This window comes from Cololabis saira, chromosome 20, assembly GCF_033807715.1.
Source record: "Cololabis saira isolate AMF1-May2022 chromosome 20, fColSai1.1, whole genome shotgun sequence".
Lineage (NCBI taxonomy): Eukaryota > Metazoa > Chordata > Actinopteri > Beloniformes > Belonidae > Cololabis > Cololabis saira.
In genome coordinates, this window is record NC_084606.1 from 22,022,190 (window position 1) to 22,044,446 (window position 22,257).

General features: G+C 43.6%; 1 protein-coding gene across 4 annotated transcripts in view; it reads left to right on the forward strand.

Moving 5' to 3' along the window:
• Positions 1 to 3,796: 3,796 nt before the first annotated feature.
• pcdh7b (protocadherin 7b) overlaps positions 3,797 to 22,257 on the forward strand; it is a 111,469-nt gene continuing 93,008 nt past the window's right edge. For all 4 annotated transcript variants that reach the window (XM_061709597.1, XM_061709598.1, XM_061709600.1 and 1 more), the window contains exon 1: positions 3,797 to 7,708. In XM_061709597.1, the coding sequence (XP_061565581.1) occupies positions 4,634 to 7,708 (3,075 nt within the window). In that variant the 5' untranslated portion in view covers positions 3,797 to 4,633. The remainder of the gene's footprint in view (positions 7,709 to 22,257) is intronic.

The following is a 22,257-nucleotide window of genomic DNA, read 5'->3' on the forward strand; positions in this document are numbered from 1 at the left end:
TGAATATCAGGGATGTTTGCTCTTTGTTTTGCAACGTAACTTATAAGCAAAGTTGCTGTGACCACTGAGTTTATGGAGGCCATCATTTTGAAGCGCAGCATTCGCCAATGCACATTTTATTTTTGTGCATAATCACACGGAAAGCTCGAAGAAGAAAAGAATAGACATCATGCAACTGCTACTCAGCAGCATATTAGAGAAATGAAACTGCACAATGGCTGTTACATGGCTGGTATTTAGGTCCTGGCAGAAAAGAAAGAAGTCCTGTTAGCAAAATGTGTCAAATCAATGTGTTAAACCTATAATAACAATGCATTTTTGGGGCTTCAACACTGCAGTCGATCATTCAAATACCTCCGTCCTCACATCGTTGGACAACAAAGGTGTAATTTCATGTCGACAGCCAGTATAAATGCAAATCTGTTGCACGCAGTGTCACAGCACTACAGTAAGCATTAGCCAGTGTAAAATGTAAATAAGGACAGGCAGACTTTCCGTCTCGTATTATGTTTATGAAATGGAAAGCATTAATTCAGCAGACTGTGCAATCTTTTCAGTTTTTCATTTTGTCTCCCCGCATTTCATTAAAACTTCTAGACTGTCCAAGGGGAGAGAGCAAAAGAAGCAAAAATAAATATATAAAGGAAGACGTACATCCTTTTTAAACCGTGTTTTCTGAGGCTGGAATTCAGCGCCATGACCTGATATTTGCATTACACGCAAACCATTTAGTCAGAAAAATCACTTCTTTTGGCCGAAAACATGAAGAGATGTATCATCTCTGATCAGAGCATGTTTTAATCAGTATCAGTCATGGTGTGGGAGTATGAGTCACTTTTTTTGAACATCTCGTTTTCAAAACACCTCATTGTCACTGATGAGGTCTGTGTTACACCAGCCAGCGCTTTTCCCTCGCATCATTACCGACCACTCATCCACTTGAGAGCAAGTTACCCACATCTATGATAATGATTTCCAGAATGGTTTCTCAGCCTTGATCTCCATGTTTCTGGCCTCATGATCACCTTCATGCTCATTCCCACAACGTATCTTCAGACAGCCTCGAGCTACAAACTTATTGTTATTTCTTCGGCGTTCGTGTTGGATGAAGCTGATTCATGCTGGCTACTGAGGACAGGAAAGAAGATTTCCTGCTAAAGTTAATATGACTTTGTTACTTTTTCCTTTTTTTAATGGTTTAAATACTAATTATCACTGGGTAAAAAACTGAGCAGGTTATGGCTCATGAAGAACTGTAATAATAAGACTTTACTTTTACAAAGGGGGTCATCAAACTTTTAATTTGAAGGTATTCGGGTCCTGAGTATATGAGCCCTTATTTTTTATCAGAGACTCCCGTCTAGCTTATCAAATGAATCTAACTGAAAAAAATAATGTTTATTTTAAATACTGGATATAAATAACAGATTTCCTCCTGTTGCTTTGTGGATATTTCTGCCTTTAGCTCTGTCCTTGACAAGCAACACTCGGCTCCATTTTTGTTTTGTTTAAGCTTGTTTTTTTCCTCCTGTACCTGAGCAGAAAGTGGATCCGAACGCACTTCAGTAGTTCAGTACATTTTCTATTTGTCTTTCAGGTACAAAATCATCTCAGTTGTATAGATCTAAAACATGACGTTCCAGAATAGATATTTTTTTAAAGATGTTTGTAGAAGAGTATAATGTGTTCAGTCTTATTAATGGTTTATAGTTTGTGGTGAACCCCCTTGATGTATTTTTCTTTATAGTAGACTTAGATAATGTTATATCTTACTCATGTCATGTGTTCTTTACTCATCTTGCTGTTGCCAGAGGATCCCTCTTTAACCACAGAAAATATCCAGAGATCTTCCAGTACGCTGTCTTCTTACATGGACATGAATGCAGGAGAACAGGACCCAAAGGCAGGAGAGTAGGGAGGCATGAATAATAAAACAAGAAATTTAATTTAAAGAGAGAAAAAACAAGACTGAGGTGAACAGAAAACAAAACTGGAAAACGGCACAAGGAATAGCAACAGTAGGGACAAGAAATGGACTAGCAAGGTAAGAGAATAACAAGAACCACTGGTCACAATAAGGACAGACCAGAACAATGGAAGTTAAAGGAGATACCACACACAAGGGGAAAGACTTTAGTGATATAAATCAAATAGGACAAAGAGCACCAAAGGAAAAAAAGCACAAGAAGCCAAGACAAAATTTCAAAACTGGAGAATTAAACAAGACTGAAATAAGTCCATATTCAGCATTGAGGAATAGTCATGTTGTTAAACTCATCTGTGCACTTGTCCTCCCCCAAGAATGCCCCAAACGGTTGACTTCCTTCTCCTAATGTGCTTGTTTACTCTGTTTAATTTGCTGTTGCAGCCAAATGACAGTTGTTTCACTTTCTTTGAGAGCTCCTTTGACCACATGTTGAAGGTTCCCAAAATGCAAATGCCTCACTTTGAATCAGCCAACAAACCTTTTTACCTGCTTAATTCACAGAGAAGTAACGGGGGGGAAACCCTGCACCTGTTCATGAAACGGCTTTCAAGTTGATTATCAAAATACATGTAAGCATCCAAAGAGGTAGACCACTTCTGCATTTAAAAGAGCTGCACACCCTAGAGGGAGTTCATTTCCTCCCACGTGCATGGGAACATTCTTGAAAACTAACAGTCAGGACCTCATGCTCATGCTCATATGTCTGAGTAAACACCAGCAGAAAATGAGTATTTTTGGACCTTAATGTAAACATGGACTTAATTTATCATCATTTGTGCTTCACATAGCAATTGCATACAAGTGAATGCTCATTTTTATTTCTGAGTAAAATGTGACACAATAAAGAAGGATGGAAGTGAGTGGATTCGTCTCCACTGTGCCACCGTGACCACTTTGACAGGGTTTGAATTAAATGCGCCAATAGAGGGCGCTCGTAAGCAAGGATACAGCCACTGCTGGCATTCAGGCTGCCAGTGTGCGGAAAGTGCAGCTGCTGAGACTTTCCTCTCTCCCTCCTGCCGTGTCTGTCCCTCCGGCCGGTGCAACGGGACAGCATCCCACTGCAAAGTTGAAGAAATCCACTCGGATTTGCTCCAAAACGTTGTTTTTTTGTAAACCACTGAACACGACAGACTAAAAGCGCGTACGTGCCTAAGAGATGGGTGTACTTTAAACACCGAGGAGGGTAAAATGCACCAAATTAAATCCTGCGCGTCCGCGGAGGATCGTTGTATCCGACGTGGGGCTGGATGAGAACCAGCACGACGTGAACCTGCCTTTAAAGGCTGATTTATGGTTCCGCGTTACACCGACGCAGAGCCACTGCTCTCTTGTCCCCGGGCAGCTCTTAACATCCTGCCATACTGACACATTAAACACATTTAAGTGGATCTCACGGTGCGTAAAAGTTGGGCCGCGCAAATCGGACCAGAGCGCACCGGCTCCGACATGTAGTGATAATCCCATCGTTTGTAAGCGGCATACTAGTGTAAAGACCAGAGCACGTTGGTTTGATGCAATAAAGCCATGCTATATTAAACCTGAGTGCGAAGTTTATAGCAGCATCTCGTGAAAATCAAGTTAAAGCACATTCCTGCATCCGTCCCCTTCTTTTTTATTTCTGTCTGGTCTGGTGGCCTCTGGACCCGGAGATCCAGACCGAGTCCGAGCTTGTTTCCGTGCGCGGCTGGGAGGGAGGGAGGGAGGTGGAGAGAGAGGCAGAGACAGGAGGAGGTGTGGGGGGGAGAGACTGCAATATCATTTGTGAATCCCTCTCAGAGTGCTGCAGATAGGGGCTGCCAACACATGCGGCGCGTCTGCAGGTGAGAGAAGCAGGCACAACACGCTGGACACGGTGAAGGATTCAAGCAAACGTTTCCTAAAACACTGCGTCGGATATACACCTTACTTTTCTTTTCATTTTTACTTTTTTTTATTTCATTCTCTTTTTTGTATACAATCCTGACATTTTTCTGCGGATTGTGCGTCGTGGAGTTGGCTCGTGAAAAGGAGAGAAAGAGCCCGATTATACTGCTTGTTGCAGAGAGACTTTGGAGGAGCAGAGCGGGCTGAGGATCGGCAGGTAATCCGCTCCGCGCTCAGACTGATGAGTTTGGAAACTGCGCGGGCATTTAAATGATTCTCTGACAGCCGCGGACGCAACATCAGACAAGAGGAGTAAGTGCAGCCTCGCCCACAAGAGAGGGAGAGGGAGAAAAAAAGAGAGACATTCTACAAACTGTGAGTAAAACGGGGCGACATGGACGGAATTCACTTTCTGCTGATGCCTGGACTATAACGTTTCGGCTTTTACGCGCGAGGCATTCAGATATTTGAGGCGCCATCCGGAGCCTCTCGGGCGTGCAGCCTCTTTTTTTTTCCTCTCTTTGTACTAAATAAATTAAGGTAAACTAAACTAACATTCAGCACTGGGAGGAGAGGGGAAAGCCCCGTGCACTTGCTGCTTTTTTGCTGCAGCAGAAACGAGAGGAAGTCGTCCGGAGGATGAAGTCTCTGCGCATCCTGAAGCACCGCCAAACGATATTTCCCTTCAGACTTTCTGATTGACTGATCCTTTTTTTTTTCTTTCTTTTGACACATTTTTCATATTTACGTGGACATTTTTTTTTGTGCAAAGGGTGAACAATGAGGACTACTGGTGCAGTGGACTATTTGTACTATTGCATGCTGATCCTGCAGCTTGTGCACCTTCCCGCTGCCAAGCAAGTGCTCCGGTACCGCTTAGCCGAGGAGGGACCGGCCGATGTCAGAGTAGGTAACGTGGCCGTGGACCTGGGCATCGTAGCCGGGTCGGGGGAGGTCACATTCACTCTGGAATCGGGCTCTGAATTTTTCAAAATAGACAATATAACAGGTGAGCTCACCACCAACGAGAGGCGGATAGACCGTGAGAAATTACAGCAGTGCCAGATGATATTCGATGAGAATGAGTGCTTTATAGATTTTGAAGTGTCAGTGATCGGACCGGCCCAGAGCTGGGTGGACCTCTTTGAGGGAAAAGTCATCATATTAGATATAAATGATAACACTCCGTCTTTCCCTTCCCCTGTTCTGACACTGTCTGTGGAGGAAAACAGACCCATTGGAACCCTTTATCTGCTGCCCACAGCCACAGACAGAGATTTTGGCAGGAATGGAATTGAGAGATATGAGCTTATTCAGGACAATGGGGAAAACTCAAGGCGCTTGGGGTCTTCTGGGGATTCATACTCCGGGAAGAGGAGATTTGAGGAAGGAGCGAGCAGGAGCAGTGTCTTTGAACTGCAAGTTGCTGACACTACTGATGGAGAGAAGCAGCCTCAACTCATTATTAAAGGGTCCCTTGACAGGGAACAGAGAGACTCCTATGAGCTCACGTTGCGTGTTAGGGATGGAGGAGACCCCCCTCGCTCCTCTCAGGCCATTTTGAGAGTAATGATCACTGACGTGAATGACAACAACCCTCGGTTTGAAAAAAGTGTGTATGAAGCCGACCTACCAGAAAACAGCTCCCCTGGCGCCCCCATATTACAGCTGAAAGCAGCTGATGCAGATGTGGGGGTTAATGGTCAAATCGAGTATGTGTTTGGGGCAGCCACAGAATCCGTAAGGAGGCTGCTGAGGTTGGATGAGAGCACAGGGTGGCTGAGTGTGTTGCACCGCATTGACCGTGAAGAAGTGAGCCAATTGAGGTTCACGGTAATGGCCCGTGACCGAGGCCAGCCACCCAAAATGGACAAGGCCACTGTGGTGTTGAACATCAAGGATGAGAATGATAATGTGCCATCTATTGAAATCAGAAAAATAGGCCGCATATATCTAAAAGATGGGGTGGCAAACGTGGCTGAGGATGTGGTGGTGGACACACCCATTGCATTAGTTCAGGTGTCAGACCGTGACCAGGGAGAAAATGGCATCGTTACCTGCACAGTTGTAGGGGATGTGCCGTTTCAGCTCAAACCAGCCAGTGAGATGGAGGGTGAGCAGAATAAAAAGAAGTATTTCCTCCACACGTCTGCACCACTGGACTATGAGGCCACACAGGAATACAATGTGGTCATAGTGGCTGTGGACTCTGGAAGCCCCAGTCTGGCAAGTAATAACTCTCTTATCGTCAAAGTGGGTGACACTAATGACAACCCTCCTATCTTCAGCCAGAATGTAGTGGAGGTGTCATTCCCTGAAAACAATGCCCCTGGCGAGAGGGTGACAACAGTGGCAGCCATTGACGCAGATAGTGGGAAGAATGCTGAAATAGCCTATTCCCTAGACTCATCAGTAAATGGGATTTTCTCTATCGATGCAGACAGTGGAGACATCCGAGTAAACACCATCCTGGATAGAGAGCAAACAGAACGCTATGAATTCAAAGTAATAGCCAAAGATAAAGGCATAAACACACTTCAGGGTTCTGCAACTGTGGTCGTTCTTGTGGCTGATAAGAATGACAATGAGCCAAAGTTCATGCAGGATGTGTTCACCTTTTATGTCAAAGAGAACCTTGATCCAAACAGCCCAGTTGGCATGGTTACAGTAATTGATGCGGATAAAGAACAAAATGCAGACATGGGTCTTTTCATTGAAGAAGAAGAAGACATCTTTTCTATTGAGAATGAGACTGGGACTATTTTTTCCACCCTGTCCTTTGACCGAGAGCAGAAAACCACCTATACATTCCGTGTCAAAGCGATAGATGGTGGTGACCCTCCGAGATCGGCCACAGCCACCGTCTCACTATTTGTCATGGATGAAAATGACAACCCACCAACTGTCACCTTTCCTATAAACAGCTCTTACACCCTTCTTCCTCCCTCCAGCAACATCAGAACAGTCGTCAGAACTGTCATAGCCACTGATACAGACACTGGCATCAATGCAGATCTGAACTATAGCATCATTGGAGGCAATCCATTCAAGCTATTTGAAATTGATGGGGGCACAGGGGTCATTTCACTGATGGCAAAGCTGGAACAGAAGCACTACGGCCTCCACAGACTGGTGATCCAAGTGAATGACAGTGGGCAGCCTTCCCAGAGCACCACAACTTTGGTTCACGTATATGTTAACGAGACTCTTTCCAATTCCACAGTAGTAGATGCCCAGGTGGCTAAGAGCCTTAGCACATCTCTCAACACCAACATTGCTGGTGACCCCAACTATGATCTCAGCAAACAGCGCTTAAGCATCGTAATTGGGGTAGTTTCAGGCATCATGACTGTCATTCTCATCATTCTTGTTGTTGTCATGGCCCGTTATTGCCGTCCAAAAAATAAGAATGGTTATGAGGCCGGCAAGAAGGATCACGAGGACTTCTTTACACCACAACAACATGACAAATCAAAGAAACCCAAAAAAGATAAGAAGAAACAGAAGTCCAAACAGCCTCTCTACAGCAGTATTGTGACCGTAGAGGCCTCCAAACCCAATGGGCAGCGCTATGACGGCGTCAACGAGAAGTTGTCGGACAGTCCTGGCATGGGCAGGTACCGTTCAGTCAACGGCGGGCCGGGGAGCCCAGACCTGGCACGGCACTACAAGTCCAGTTCACCACTCCCCACTGTTCAGCTTCATCCACAGTCACCAACAGCTGGAAAAAAGCACCAGGCAGTGCAGGACCTGCCCCCTGCCAACACCTTCGTTGGCACCGGAGATAACATTTCCCTTGGATCTGACCACTGCTCTGAGTACAGCACTCAAACTATCAACAAATACAACAAACAGGTAAGAAGACACATCTCAATGTTCCTTTGTTTCCCTCCACCACTTTTAAATGTCTTCTGCTTCTTCCTCTTAGTGTTCTCTCTACCATAATGCATTCTGACAGTGCTAGTCTCAGCAGCGTTGTTGCCTTTATGGTGCTAATGTGTGTCAAGTTAGCGGTATTGATCTGTTTTGGTTTGGAGTGCCATTCACGTATAATATTAAAAGATAATAGAAAGATTTAGACAAAGTTGGGTAGGGATACTGTTACTGCATGACCAACTATATCTTAACTTTTTTTTAAACTTCCGTACATCATGTTTTGAGGCTGCCTCTTCGTGTCAAAGGTGTCAGAGCTACCAACCCGGCACATATGTGTCAGTGTTGCAGACAGCTCGCATAAGCAATTGGTTTGCAGTTATTTGGTCCCAGAAGGGAAGTGTGGCAGGGGCCGGCAACAGCCCTCCTTAGCTGTGTCAAGCCTTGACCTGCCCTCTATCTGTGACAAGGCTGCCTTTTGTTCATGTGAAAGAGAGAAAGAGGAAAAAAAGCAAAAGTCAAAAAAAGGAACAGATGTAATCTTCGTGCAGCCTCGATGTGGATTTGCAAAGGTTTATGAGTCAGTTTTACAGCCTCCGCTTAGACAGGAGGTCATATTATCATTCCTGTTTGCTTTGAGGTCTTCATCAATTCATCAATCTCATAGTGAATGTGGCTTTTTTTTCTTTTTTCTTTTTTTAATACCTCCCATAGTGTACCTCAGTTTTGTGTCCTCTCTCATCGTTTGCCGTATACAAATGTCTGCCAGCTGCTTCTGGTCCCCGCTCACGCTTTCCTTGCCTCCATCTTTCAGCGTATGCCTTTTATTCTTCTTTCCTCTCAGTGATTTAAAAAGAAATGTAATTTAATTTGAACAATTATCAGTTTTTTTGCCTGCGTCACGGGCAAAAGCGTTCCGTAGCAATTGAGTAAGTATTCAAATTTGCAGGAAATGCGAGCCGTCATAGATACAGCCGTTATATACTTTCTTTTGGCAGTTTTTTTGCACTGCTGGGCGTAACAACAGAAAGTATTAAACTCGATTAAACAAGCTGATTTTTGTCTTTCAGCGAAAAGAACAATATCCTTGTGCATTACAGTCTAATGAATTATTGATCTTTATCTTACTTGGTCTCAGCACTGTTCTTACTCGTTTACCCGTTTTGTTATTCTCTCTTTTCCTCTATTGTTCCTGTGTTCATGTTTTCACACGAGATTCCCTTTGTTGATTTTCTCTTGTGGATATGTACGGAGCATCTTTTCGTCCCTGTCCGTTCTCCCTCCCTTGGCACCCCCCCCTTCTGTTTTTTCAGCCTCTGCCACATCGCACCCCTCACAATAGTGCTCTCTTATTTGCCTTTTTTTCTGTCCGGAGTTTCTTCTTTAATCTGCTTTCTCATCTCGCTATAACCCCGTCTCCCCTCCCTCTTGCCATTTCTCCTCTCAAATCATTTCAATCCCTTTTCACTGCGCACCCCCCCTTTCCCCCCCCTGCTCTGTCTGTTACAGCTTCTAATATGGTGTATTCACTGAACTGCTTCCCAGAGTGTGAGGAGTGCTGTTGCTTTCGGATGTCTCCTGCATAATTAAAAGGGCACTCTATTTGCTGCTGCGGCAGCAGCAGCATGTATTGTGTGTCACTATGCTCCGCTTATATAATTATTTATTTACTCTCCACATTAATGCGCTGGGAACTTTTCTGGAATGGGGAATTGCCTTGGCATAAAGTCAAGTTGCAATGCTCGAAATGGGATTTTTCTTTTACGTCTGGATACTGGAATTGTAATAAAATGCCAATTAAAGAATGTAGTTACCCACTAGGTAATATCACCAGCATTTACTATGTGGTGCATACGGTTAGGCGTGTAATATGTAACAGCCAGCAGGTATTAAAATAGCCTTTTATGCCCTTTGTGCTTAGTAAATACCGATCATTGATGCATTTCCCTTGCATGAATAGGGTTTAATTTAATCGGTTTACAAGACAGTTAATTGGAGAGAAGGTGTTTGCTCATGTGCTCCAATTGTGGCATTTAACAAGCATGACTTTATTAGATAGAGCAGTGAAGTGGTCATGCTCTTGATTTTAGGGATGCAGCATCTAAAAATATGCTGTTGTCTGGTAACGACCACTTCAGCCACAGACAAAGTAAAACACTCAAGGACGCGTGTGTGTGTGTCCCAGGAGCCAGCCGTAACACTGAGATAGATGACGGTTAGATAACACTGACTTCATGGGTTTGCATGTTTGTTCAAACAAACTTTAATCAATAAATTCCACTTTTTAAAAAAAGAAAAATTGGCTACAAATACAGTTGAACCGATCTAAAGTACAAGGATGTATAACAACCGATGACAGAGAATATTTGTGTGTGTGTGTGGAAAGTGATAGAGACAGGCACAATAAAAGACGGCCCTGTTAGTGGTGTAGAGAATGGCCCCTACTGTTTCACCACGGAACTCAGGGGAAAGGGTTTGGGTGCAAAGATAGAGTGGACAGGGTGGGAGACGGCGCATAGGGCTGAACATATAATCTCTGAGGTGTCGGGTTCTGTCTTCTTCCTTCCTTACCACCTAATCTCACCGTCGCCACGCAGGCAACCTGCTGGGGCAGGTAACCAGGCAACTGAGGGAGTTTATCAGGGAGGCAAATCTTTCTTTTTAGCCCGTCAGACATTTAAACAGTCATTAATCTGTGTTAAGTGTGTGGGAGAGGCCAGCCTGTTCCCCGGCAGCAGCTCGGGTTTGGACGGACGGACTTCACTCTTCCTTCGCTCCGATCGCTGCTTGTGTTATTAGTATCGTTGCTGCTTCTCACCATGTGCATGCAACATTATGCTTGATGTATTCTTACATACCAGTGGTGTGCATCCAAAGGCTGATGAGTAGTGTTTTCTCTTAACAGAGCACTTAACTTTATTACTTTTGGCAAAAGCTTCTGTTCTGAGCAGTGCCAGAAAATAATGCAGTCCAACCGTAATGTGGGGAGGAATGAAATCACTTAGCCACTGAATTAGCACAAGCCATCAGCTTCTGTTTTATCATTGCACTTCAAAGCACCACTTGTGCCCAGGTGGATCACTTTTAATCAGTGTGAGCCACAGCAGCTTGTATTCTGCGCTCTTGCAGAGCAGCCCCTCAGGGCAGACGGAGCCTCGGTCCACACACTTAAACTAGGTTATCTTGCCTCGGGGCTGATGCAGCCAGCATAACTGGACATTGCTCTTAACTCAGCTCCCTGTGCTCCTTCCCTCGTGCTCGGGCCAGCTGTTCCTACGGTGCCAAGTTGCAGCGCCTCTGCATGAGGCGAATATGACTGTGAAGGGTCTGATTTGCACAGGGCAAGCCCTCGCCTTACTGAGGCAAACTATATCCCCATGCAAATGGAGGTCACCTGGGTGGTGTTAGTAGCCAAAAAGTAGGATGTGAATGCCCTTGAGGATTCAAGTACTGCAGGAAACCAATATGAAAATGTAGCACTTTGCCTAAAGCCTCATTTGTTTCATCCTTATACGTGTTGCAGCCTAAACTTTTAAGAGAGGCCACAAACTGACCAGACTGCCTCAGTTTTTTTAAACAGATATTTATGTGGGTTTCAATTTGCAAAATACAAGCCTATAATCCCATATAATCTTTGTTTTTACTGATAAAAACTGATATCCGTTCTTTTTTGAAAAAAAAAAAGGGAACACCTGATTGCTGCAAGAAAAATGTTTTCTGTCACAGTCCATCCGACATTCAGGATAGGGATAGGGATAGTAATGAAAAAAGTACAATCTGCAAATCTTGCATCTATTAAAAAAGAAAAAAAAAGACTGAACTGAACTGATGCGCAGCAAGCTGGTTTGTTTATTGCCACATTATTATTAGTGCTCCTCGGTACCGCTGACTGTGGCCGACGTTATCAAAATTGTTTTGGATCTATTACGGCTTAATTCAATCTATGGCTGCTCAGGCCTTTGTTGTTTATGTTCCGAAAGGAAAATGGAAGCAGTAAGAGAGCACAGTAATACTCATGAAATTGCAGCGGGCAGCATTTTCTGGTATAATTTTGTTTGGTGATTTGAATGCATTTGCTCTAAGGCAATTACTAATCTAAGGATTAGACATACCTGGTATGCAGGCGGGAACGGTGGAGACCGAAAAAGAAAGCCGGAGCAATTGCTATAGCTGGTTGCTGTACCGTCTGCAATATTACTCTGCATAATATTTTAATGAGTAGGGTTTTTTTCCTCCCAACTTCACTTACCTGTAGGGGAGTCCCTAAAAAACATTGTGTGTATATATAGACATATATATATATATATATATATATATATATATATATATATATATATATATATATATTGTTTACTTTTCTCTTCCTCTTCTTCAACTCCTTTTCCACTTGCACATGCCGGTGAGGACGGATGTCTTCTTGTGCAAATAAATGCCTATTGAGGAGCTGAAGAGGCCTTGGCACTTGTCGTATGACGGTAAAAGCAGAGGAAAAAAAGAATGAAAAAGGAAAGAATTTGCTGACTATAAGTGGAATAGTCCAGGATGCCACCTTCTTTTAGCTGCTTTTTTTTTCAATTTGATGTCTTTGACAATGGAATTTCATTAGGTTCTTGCCAGCGATCACATTAGACGCAGCTCACCAGGATGAAGCCGTTTCATATTTGCAGATTTGCCTTTCCTGCGGAGCTATCAATCACTGCACGCTCGCTATATAACGCACTTGTTCTCCACTGCGATTGTTAGGGGGAGTTTGTACAGTAAATTGACTTTTACAAGGCTCCCAAGGTTTATGATATGCTATGCTTGCCTTGTTGTTTTCTGCGTGGCTGTCCTCTTGTATCGACTGCAGGGGCCAGAAGCAGCTAAATGAGAACATCACTTAGCTCGGCTACCTCACGACCCTCGGGAATAGTTCTCTGTCGAGGAGCTGGATCACAACAGGGATCAAACGTTAGGTTTGTGGTTGCTGAGTCTAATAGGCAAAGCAATAGTGCTGCTTTTGCTGTGACACTGCAGCTCATCAAAATTGCAACAGTGTCTGGCAAAGTCAGGCTACGAAAAAGTGGCTTATTCGTTTAGTTTTTTTTGTTGTGTTGCACAAAAGGTCACAGGCTATTTGTTTTTCTTGATGTTTATTCAAACAGGTGGGAAACGGGGCTCTTTTTTTGGGGGTTGAGATTTTCTAAAAGGAAAATTCTCCCTTTGGATTAGGTTTAAATATTGGCTTCTGCCTCACTCACATGTGGAGGAATCACAGTGATGAATCAGATGACTTGGCCCCTGTCAGCGCCGCTCATGCAGGGTCCGCGGTGTCAAGGTAACTGCCAGCGGGGTCCGTGGCCCCCGTCAGAGGGGCGGTGATATAAAACCCCTTCAGCGTCACCCACCCTGTCACATGTGGCCTTCGTGAAGACGAGAATGCAGGCTATGAAAGCCAGACGTGTGAAGTCCATAATTTCTCCTTAAGTGGCACCTAAAGTAGAAAGCTCCAAAGTGATTTAGTCTATGAAGCTGCAACCAGTGTTTTGTGTCTTAGAGAAGCAGTGTCTATATAGGCGTAATTTAAACATTTTTGATTGTTCCCTTCTTTTTTCTTTTCTTTTCATCTCCCTGACCACATTCTTCTTTTATTTCTGACTTTGACTGTTTGCTTTCGGATGAAGATTATTTTTAAAATGGTAAATCGGGTGATTATTTTATCAATGAATTAACTAATCTAATGAGTAATCGGACGATTATTCTAATGATTATTATTCTGTTGTAAAAACCATAATGTATCAAATAAATGCCAGCCTGTTTACTCTTACAGTCCCACAAAAGTCTCTCCTGTACAAAATTACAAGAGATTAAAAAAAATGCAGTGCAATGCAAAACACTGTGCACAACACAATGTTTTGCATTGCACTGCATATTATGCAAATGTGTTAAAACTAACACGTTACAAATAACATATTTGGAGAAAAAAGGGCACTGTTTCACACTAAATTACATTCAAAAAAGTCTAACCACGTGCGTCACCTTTCTATGGCGGATGGCACAAAAAAACATGTTTTCGGTAGGAATCATTTTCCGGTGACACTTTAGTTTCTACTGACCGATTTAAAAAAAAAAAAAAAAAAAAAAAAAAAAGTTTTCATGCCGGTAAACTGCCTTAAGACCAGAGAACATCAAATGTAGAAGCTGATGGATACCGTAATTTGATCATGTGACTTTTGTTTTCGCAATTATTATTGTCTCGTCAATGAGAGACAAGGGGCTGCCTCCACTTTAGATGCTCCAAAATCGCTGTTGTGCGGGTGTGGGATGCCAATTCCAAAAGGCATTTTGGTACTAAATCTAGAGTAATCCCCAACTTTTGATCTTTTGATGACTGAGGGTGAGCTGTTTTTTTGGGGCTTTTTGCAAGGCTTTGTTGGGCACGTTGAAAGGAGGTCATGATTTTAGTTTCCATTCTGTAAAGTGCGAAATGTTATGCTGGGTGACCCACGTGTTCGTGGCGATGCGTCAACGACAAAATATAACGTTGACGCCATCGACACATCGCTACAGGCCTACTCGATTGTGGTCTTACATATTTGCTAAGCAGCAGCGGATAATGGATGTGACTCCACTCGGAAAGTGGAAGAAAAAAGACAGCTTGACTGCTTCTATTAGCCCTGTTTTGGTGCGGCTCCTACCATGTGGCCCCCAAATGAGATTATATGTGTACGAAACAGGAGGTAGAGCACTCTCCGACTATCCATCAAAGCCTGTGGGGGGGGGTGCTGTGAAAGTTTGTGCATGTATTCTCGGCGGGTGCGCACACCGTGTTGCTGCGTGTGGAGGGGTGTGATAAAGCGTGTGGGAGTAGGGCGTGTGTTTGTGCGTGCTTGTGTATCCAGCGAGGGGCTGGAGAAGAGAGCAAACTGGGCCTCCACAGTTCAGCCTCTCCATCATCCGGCACGCAAGGCACACGAGCAGCGACATGCCTGAGAGGGTTTCAATATCCTGTATGTGTGTGGGTGTGTTTTTCTGTGTGCCCATGCTGCTGTGTTTACCCACCGAATGCAGTTCATTATATTTGTATGTGCGTCTGGTTATTACATATACTCTCTGTGCACATGTGGACCGAGGCAGATGGAGCCGGAAGGCTAAAGTAATACTTTTTCTTCACCTGTTAAAACCCCACAACAAGACGGGCTAACAATGGCTCTTGTCTTGACTTGGAACTCCAAGTCTGAGCATTGGACACTGCTGTGACACTCGTACAGCACCTGTATTAAACTTCCTGCAAGTGTGCAAAAGAGCAGAAATATTCATTAGCAGAGCGCTGGCAGGGGCAGCCCTGGCCGCTGTATCGATGAGGCCTTACCTGGCAGAGAGCAGGCTATTAGCCAGGCCTGATAAATCTTGTCAGAGGCTGGAGGAATCTGCCTGCCTGCTGAAGAATGAAGGTCACAGGGCAGCTGGAGTTACGACGCGCCTCACAAGGTAGCCGCTATCAAATCAACTGAAATATGAAGTCCAGCTGGCTTTTTTTTGAAAATGCCAATTTTTCAGTTTGCCTTTCTCTCCCACTCTACATTTCTTTGTGTATTTGTTCCTCTCCTTGCTCTTTTAGCCCACAGACATGTTGCATGAAATTAAAATGTGCACGACTTGTGTCCCATTTAATGATCCAGTATCATATAAAGTGATGATAAATGAGAGACGGGGACACTGCCAAAAAGATTAATCTGATCAGAGGAAAATCAATCACTGGAGTCATTTATCAAGCTGCTACTATTCTGTTAAATGTGAATGTTTTCACAGCCCCTTTCGTTCTCATATAGGCTGCAAGTTCGGAGTTTTAGTTTGATGATTGCTAAACCAGGTTAATAAGTTATTGACGTTCAAAAAGGGCATTGTTTTTCTCTTAATGTACCTCCCTTCAGCATCTCTTGCTGTTGCTCGTTTTGCTGGAATGCTCAATTTTAACTCCTGCATCTTCAGTTGTGATTCCACTGAGCAAACAATTGTTTGGGTTGGTCTGATTTGCATTTGTCTAAAATTGGAAAAGGTACCAAACTTGTGAATCTGTACTGTCACACTTTTTCTAGCACACTTCTGTGGTTTGAACACTTTATGTAAACAAATAATTTAAAAAAATGCTAGCAATCTTGTTATTTTTTTTTTTGCTACAATTCCTGGCAGCTAAATGTTAACATTTATGCCACAAGTAATTTATTGCTGATCAATAGCTAGCTGTTGCTTCTAAATTTAATGTTTGTCAGACTTGAGCTGAGTGACAGCTGCAAATAAATGGTCTTTCACAGATTAGTTTGAACCTATTAAGATTTCTGACTTATCAACAAGCTCCACACAGCAAAAAGTTCTGTTTGCCGTTTTTAATATTAGTCAAATCTCGACTAGCCTACAGTCCTTCTTTTGCCGCTGTATAATTGGTGTTGGAAGTAGGAACCAAGAGGGATTACTCTCCAACCGTTACTGTATTCTAGTGACAACATCAGAAAATCAACCTTTCCAAACACTGGCCTTGCTGTAGCCGCTGCTAGCATTGTTAGCATTACTAGCTGCATTTAGCACATACAAAGCAGCATAGTAACACGTCCACTGGTAAAACGCAAACAGTCCTGTGTATGTCTTACTTTCTGTAAACAAAATAAGACCTAAGTGTTCTAAACAGGAGAATTACCCGAATGTCTTGTTGATGTCAGTAGTGTTGGTTTTTTGTTGGTTTTTGACAGCTTTTCTAACTTTCAGCGGTGGCATTCTGACTTAAAGGGAAAGTTCGGTTTTTTACAACCTGGACCTTATTTATGCCATTTTTTATGGTTGTATACTCACCCAGAAAAGTTTGGTGTGATTTGGAGTCCTTCGGAAGATATTAGGAGGTTTTTTGCGAGCCGCTTCTCCGTGTAATGGAGCGCATGAGGGCACAGACGGACGCAGACGTTGCAGCGTCTAAATAACACATGATTGCCACGAAACTCGTTCATTTCTTTTATGAATCACTAGATCTGCTTCCAGGACCTGTTGTAACATTGTGGCGCGGTCTGTGTATTAAATAAATAATAAATTTCTGTTTGTAAACAAGACCTCTGAACTCATGACGTCATCTCTGTGCGCGCGTCCCAGACACAGCTCCGTGTACAGCTGGAGTTCGCTACTGTTAGTTTACTGTTAGTTATTTGAAACATGTCTGAATATTTGTCAAATTCTGAGGTTGTGGACGACGACTTTGAATATGATGGCCGTCCTTACCGTTTTGAGCCGGAGTTTACGGCTGAAGAGCTCACTGAACGGAGGACAGAGTGCGCGCACAGAGGAGGACGTTCCAGTTGAAATCTCAATTTAGAACTTAGAAATTCTAACTTCTAAGTCCAAATTGTGTACAAAACCATTCAAATTGTCTTCTTTCTCGAAGTGCTTTTTTGGCAGCAGACATTCCTGTTTTGTGAATTTTGTTTAACATCCACCCATCTGTTATTATCTGACCATCTTTCTCAGACAAAAGGACGGCTAAGTGACAGGACACTCGGGGAGCCAGTCAGATTTCCCGTTTATGTGGATTGTACTCTCATAAGTGAGTAGCCTATGGTCCTACTCTATTCCTAGTAGCAGAAATACAAGCCAGGTTAGAGTTTACAACCTCAAACTGTATCCTTCTGGCTCAAACTGAGACATACTGCTCTGTGGAAATGTGGCTTTTAAGCTACCTGCAGAAAAACCCAGTCTGCTCAGTAGTAGCCATGTTGGTTTTTGACAGCTTTTCTAACTTTCAGCGGTGGCATTCTGACTTAAGAGTATCCGCCGATTATACAAAATTATTGCAGTCTGTGGCAAAAAAAATATTTTTTGTTTAACATTAAAGTTTTAGGATCAAACAGAGTTTAAAAAAAAAAGAAAAAGAAAAAAAACTCAGGAAAAAAAAGAATCTATACTGGAGCCAGACTAAACTTTACTGTTTATAGTCTGGCAACAGCCCTCATGCCCGTACTTATATATGTTGCATATTCCCATCGGCCACCCCTGTTGGAAACTGCAATATAAAGTAGCCGTGACTCTAATGTTGGCTTTAGTCAGACAAATTCTGCTGTGGATTGAGGAGCTCTAGACATTTAATATGGTTTCAGGTATTGATTTGCGGTACCTTGCCCTATAGCCTGTTTATTATCCAGCTTTGGTTTCACCTTTTACTCTTTTTCTCACACAATCTCAGGAGATGGAGTTCTCCTGGTTTTTTCCTCCTCCTCTCTTCACAGCAAGTGTTCTTTGTAACAGCTACAAATAGTCAATCAAACTGGCCACTGGCAAGGAACTGGCCCGATGGTTTTGATCGGGGAAATGAGCGTGTGAACCCAGGTGCCTGAATAATAACATGTTCTTAGCGGCGGCGTTTGCTCAGTTTGCTGCTGATATGGAGCGAGACAAACCGGCGTTTGTAATCAAGACTAAAAGACTGGTCTTTGACACGGTTCATTTAGTCCGACTTGCTCCAATGCAACACTCGGGACACAATAGGCAATTGTAAATTACAGAGTGGATTCAATGGTGAGAAGGCCTTGAGAAGGGAGGGTAAGCTGGGCCACAGAGGCGGGGGAAATAAGGAATGTTGTTACATTTGTTGCTGTTTGGTTCTGGCTTGATGAGGTCTGGGATTGGGGGAGAGGCAAGGGTATCAATCAAATTGACATGTCTGGAGGCTGTAAAATGATTAGAATAATTGTAAACAAAGCCGCTTAAACATGACCAGGTTTTTCATATTTTATCCCAACTTCTTTTCAAACCCAGCCTTTGCTTATTAAGCTTCACTTAACGTCAGATTCATCATTTAATCTGCTTCTAATGATACATTAATAACAGTCTTCCGTGGAAGGTGGCAAACTGCTGGGAACATAAGTGCATACGGGAAGCCTATCATACGGTGAAGAGCTCTTACGGACCGGCGGCATGAGGGCTGTTCAAAGTGACTGCGACAAGCGGCAAAGTGCCTGCATGTGTGACATTTGCGTGCATGTCGCGGCGATCCCCGACTAGACTGCGAGCAAAGACGGTTACTTTCTATTTAATCACCATCAGAATTCTGGAGCTGCTGCAGCAAATGTTTGAGTAGCGCAGATTACTTTCCCCCATGAAGCCAATTGCGGCCGATCGTTTGATGTCTAAGCAAATGTGCTTAACATGCATAACCGCACTTGCTTCCCTTTACCGTCCTCTGCACATTTGAAAGATTTACGTCTGGGTGTGTGCATGTGTGTGTCTGCTCTTTTGAATCTCTTTGAATAAGCTTTTCTCTGCTGTGGCAGCCTCTTGTCCCAGTGAATCGGGGACATGACATGACAATTGGAGACCTTGTAATTTATACTTAAAATGCTGGTGTTATCCGTGCCAGCATGATTTTGTTTGAACAAGGAGGCACACTGTCTGGGGTCCTCAGTTGCTATTTAAACCGTATGCTAGTGTTTGCTCAGGAATCCTTGGTGGGCTGTCCATTGTTACTATGGCAATATACCTCCACCACGCTGGCCCCCACCCACAGCAACTTCTCTCATGGCCACATGCCTAAAGTGTTTGTTTTTTTTAAGGTTCCTACTGCTCTCTCATCTTCCTTGTACCCAGTAATTCAGACATCTCAGTGCCAGAACCTGCGTTCAGGGGTGACGTCCTCCGGTAAAAAAGTCACACTCTTCTAACGGAGTTGGCCTGGACTTGGATGAGGCGTGGGAACGTCGTGTTCCGCTAAAGTGTTTTGATAAAGCCATCTGGGAAAGCAGGGAGCATTTCAAAGACGAAGGTCCCTGAACACTAAATTGGCAGCAGTTTGCTTTGCCACAGTGGGCTCATCACTTAACGGTGTCACAGCTCCTCGGGGAACCTGAGAGATTTACTGCCCTTCCCACTTTGAGTTCCTGATTCACGAGATCAAATTAGATAGTGGGAGACCATCAGTGGATGCACAATACCTTGCTCTTTAATCCAAGGCCAGCGTTTTAGCCTTACGTTTCCTGGGCTCCTGTGCTGGGGATCTCTTCTTTTTACTGTAAATCCATCAACAGTGCGGGGGCTATTGTTTTCAAGAAAATAGACTGAATACATTGCCACTAAATGTAAGCATTTGTAATGTTTCAGTGACATTGTCACCCCTTGTAAGAGAAAACATACTTTGCAGGTGTACGGCTGTCATTAATGCACCCGATTCTAGAGTTTTCAATCATCTCAAAGTATCAAATAGCCATGAATCTTGAAGACAGATGAAACAAGACGTCTGTATTTCATTCCGTATCTGAGGAGAATGATGGCGGAATAGCAATGAATTCATGCAGACAGATTAAAGGAACCGGTGTCAGGGATCAAAAAGGAAGAATTGAATACGTACAGTAAATGCCTGAGGAGTGAACGGAAGGACCGAGCGTGAGCGAGTCTGCAGAGTAGAACGCAGCGAAAATCAAAGGCACCTCATCACGTTTAGAGGGCATCAGCCCACAGCTTAAAACCAGGAGCTGGGATGAGGTGCGCGTTTCCGTGTCAGTGTGTGCGCACACTTGTGCGCGTCTAACAGTGAAGACTCTTCACTGTAATGACTCTTGGCACGTATGTGGCCAAATGAAGTGAGACTTCGCCTACGTGCTGACATGATTGGGAGTCGCAGCAAAATTGCCTGCAGTGTTTTAACATGTTTGCTCTGTTTACTTCCACGACTCGGCGATAAAAGCACATTTGCAATCAAAAATGCAATATTGCACCCACTTACATGAAGTTAATGAGGTTATAGAAGCTAAAGAAGATTCTTTAAAGATAATATTCAGTTAATTCTGGTCTAAGGAAGGCAAAGGCAGCCTACAGGATCACACCAGGGCTCCCGTTTGATTACTAGCCTCAGCGTCTCTGTAGAGCCGGTGCCGGAGCTCATAATGAGCACTGTGGGCAGTGAATGGTGTGTATCTCTACAATGCAGGGACAAAAAAGGCTTTTGTGCATATCGATATGTGTCTCCTCATATGTCCCTCTGGTGCTGCTTACTAGATTTTACCTGCATTCCTGCAGTGCTCCAGACTGTTTTTCATATAGACTATTTCAGTGTGGGTGTTGTTTTCATTACAGCAACATCCACAGGTTTAAATTGAGACTTGGGTGGAAAAAAAATCATCTGCATTACCAAGCAACCTGCTCTACGTCAAACTGCCACAGTAACACAAAAAAAAAAAGCGGGGTGCACATTCTTTCCCTACATGACATTCAAGTCATCAGCATTTACCGAAGTATTCTCCTGACTATGCGAAGGGACTCTCATTGTCCCTCCCACAATCAGGTTGGTTCCCTTGCACGCTGATCCGTGAGGGGTGCATTGTGGAGGGAAATGGACGATGCTGCCTCACCTGTTTACCTTGCATAGGCAACAACGGTTGCGACAGCAGCAGGAGGAGGCCCTTTTGTCCCCCACAAGCTGATACACGGAAAGGGAGTGACAGGCTTGAAAAACTGGCAAACAGCATTTGCTGGAAGGCTTCCTTGGGGCTTGGATACCTTTGAAATCATGTGCGAATGCAGAGGAGTGTGAATGAAAAATAGCTGTGTGATCCTGCCATGGTGCTTCTGTCAAGAATGCGTGACTTTTCTTTTTTTCTCTCCTTCCCTCCCTCCCAAATTTAGCTGTCATCCTCATCTGCCCCTCAAAGCTAGCTTTTTCTCCCTCTTTCTCTGCTTCTCATCCTCCCTGTTTTCAGCACTCCATCCTCTCAGCAATCTACCCTCTGCCGTCTCATTCTCATACTCCCATCCTCTTGTTTCTTCAGCTTAGCGGACGTGCTTATTTCAGGCTTAGGAACCTTAAAAGCTGCCTTCGGTGAGTTTGCTTTTGTTGCTCTCCCAAAATGGTGCATTTACTGCATCGTTGTCGGCTGCAGATCCTTGTTCGGCCACTGCCCACCAGAAGAGTTTGAAGTCGTTGAGGTGTAACTTGAGACTGAGGTGGAGCGCTGCGATCTCATCAGCAGGATTTAAGTCGTGGTGCTGCTCGTGCAGGGAAGTCTGGGGAACATGGTTGGAATACCAGCCCCTTCCTTACAGGCTGCAATTTCAGTAGCATTGATGGATTACACCATTCTTATTATACAGTCTTGTGCTTTAGTAAAGCTTACTAAACTGAATATTGATTTTTAATCACAGCTATTCTGCCAATTTTTGTGAAGTTGTAAATTGTAGTGAGGTCCAGTAAGTTTTTTCATCATCTGGATATTAAAGGGGGCATATTATAAAAACACAATGCTCTTATTCACATATATTTGGCTCTTAGACTACCAACTCTGACACCTAAAATAACGCAACATTATCACTTCTTTAGTTGCCACTCAAGTCTGAAAACATGGCATTCAGTGGGGGTGGGGCACACTGTGACATCACAGACCCAAATCAAAATAGAATTCAAAATCCATCTTGGACAATGTCAATGTCAATTTTATTTATATAGCACATTTAAAAACGATAAGTTTTATACTTTGCTGCACCTCTCATGGGGGAACGTGCAAAACTGATTTCAAAAGGTGGCACGG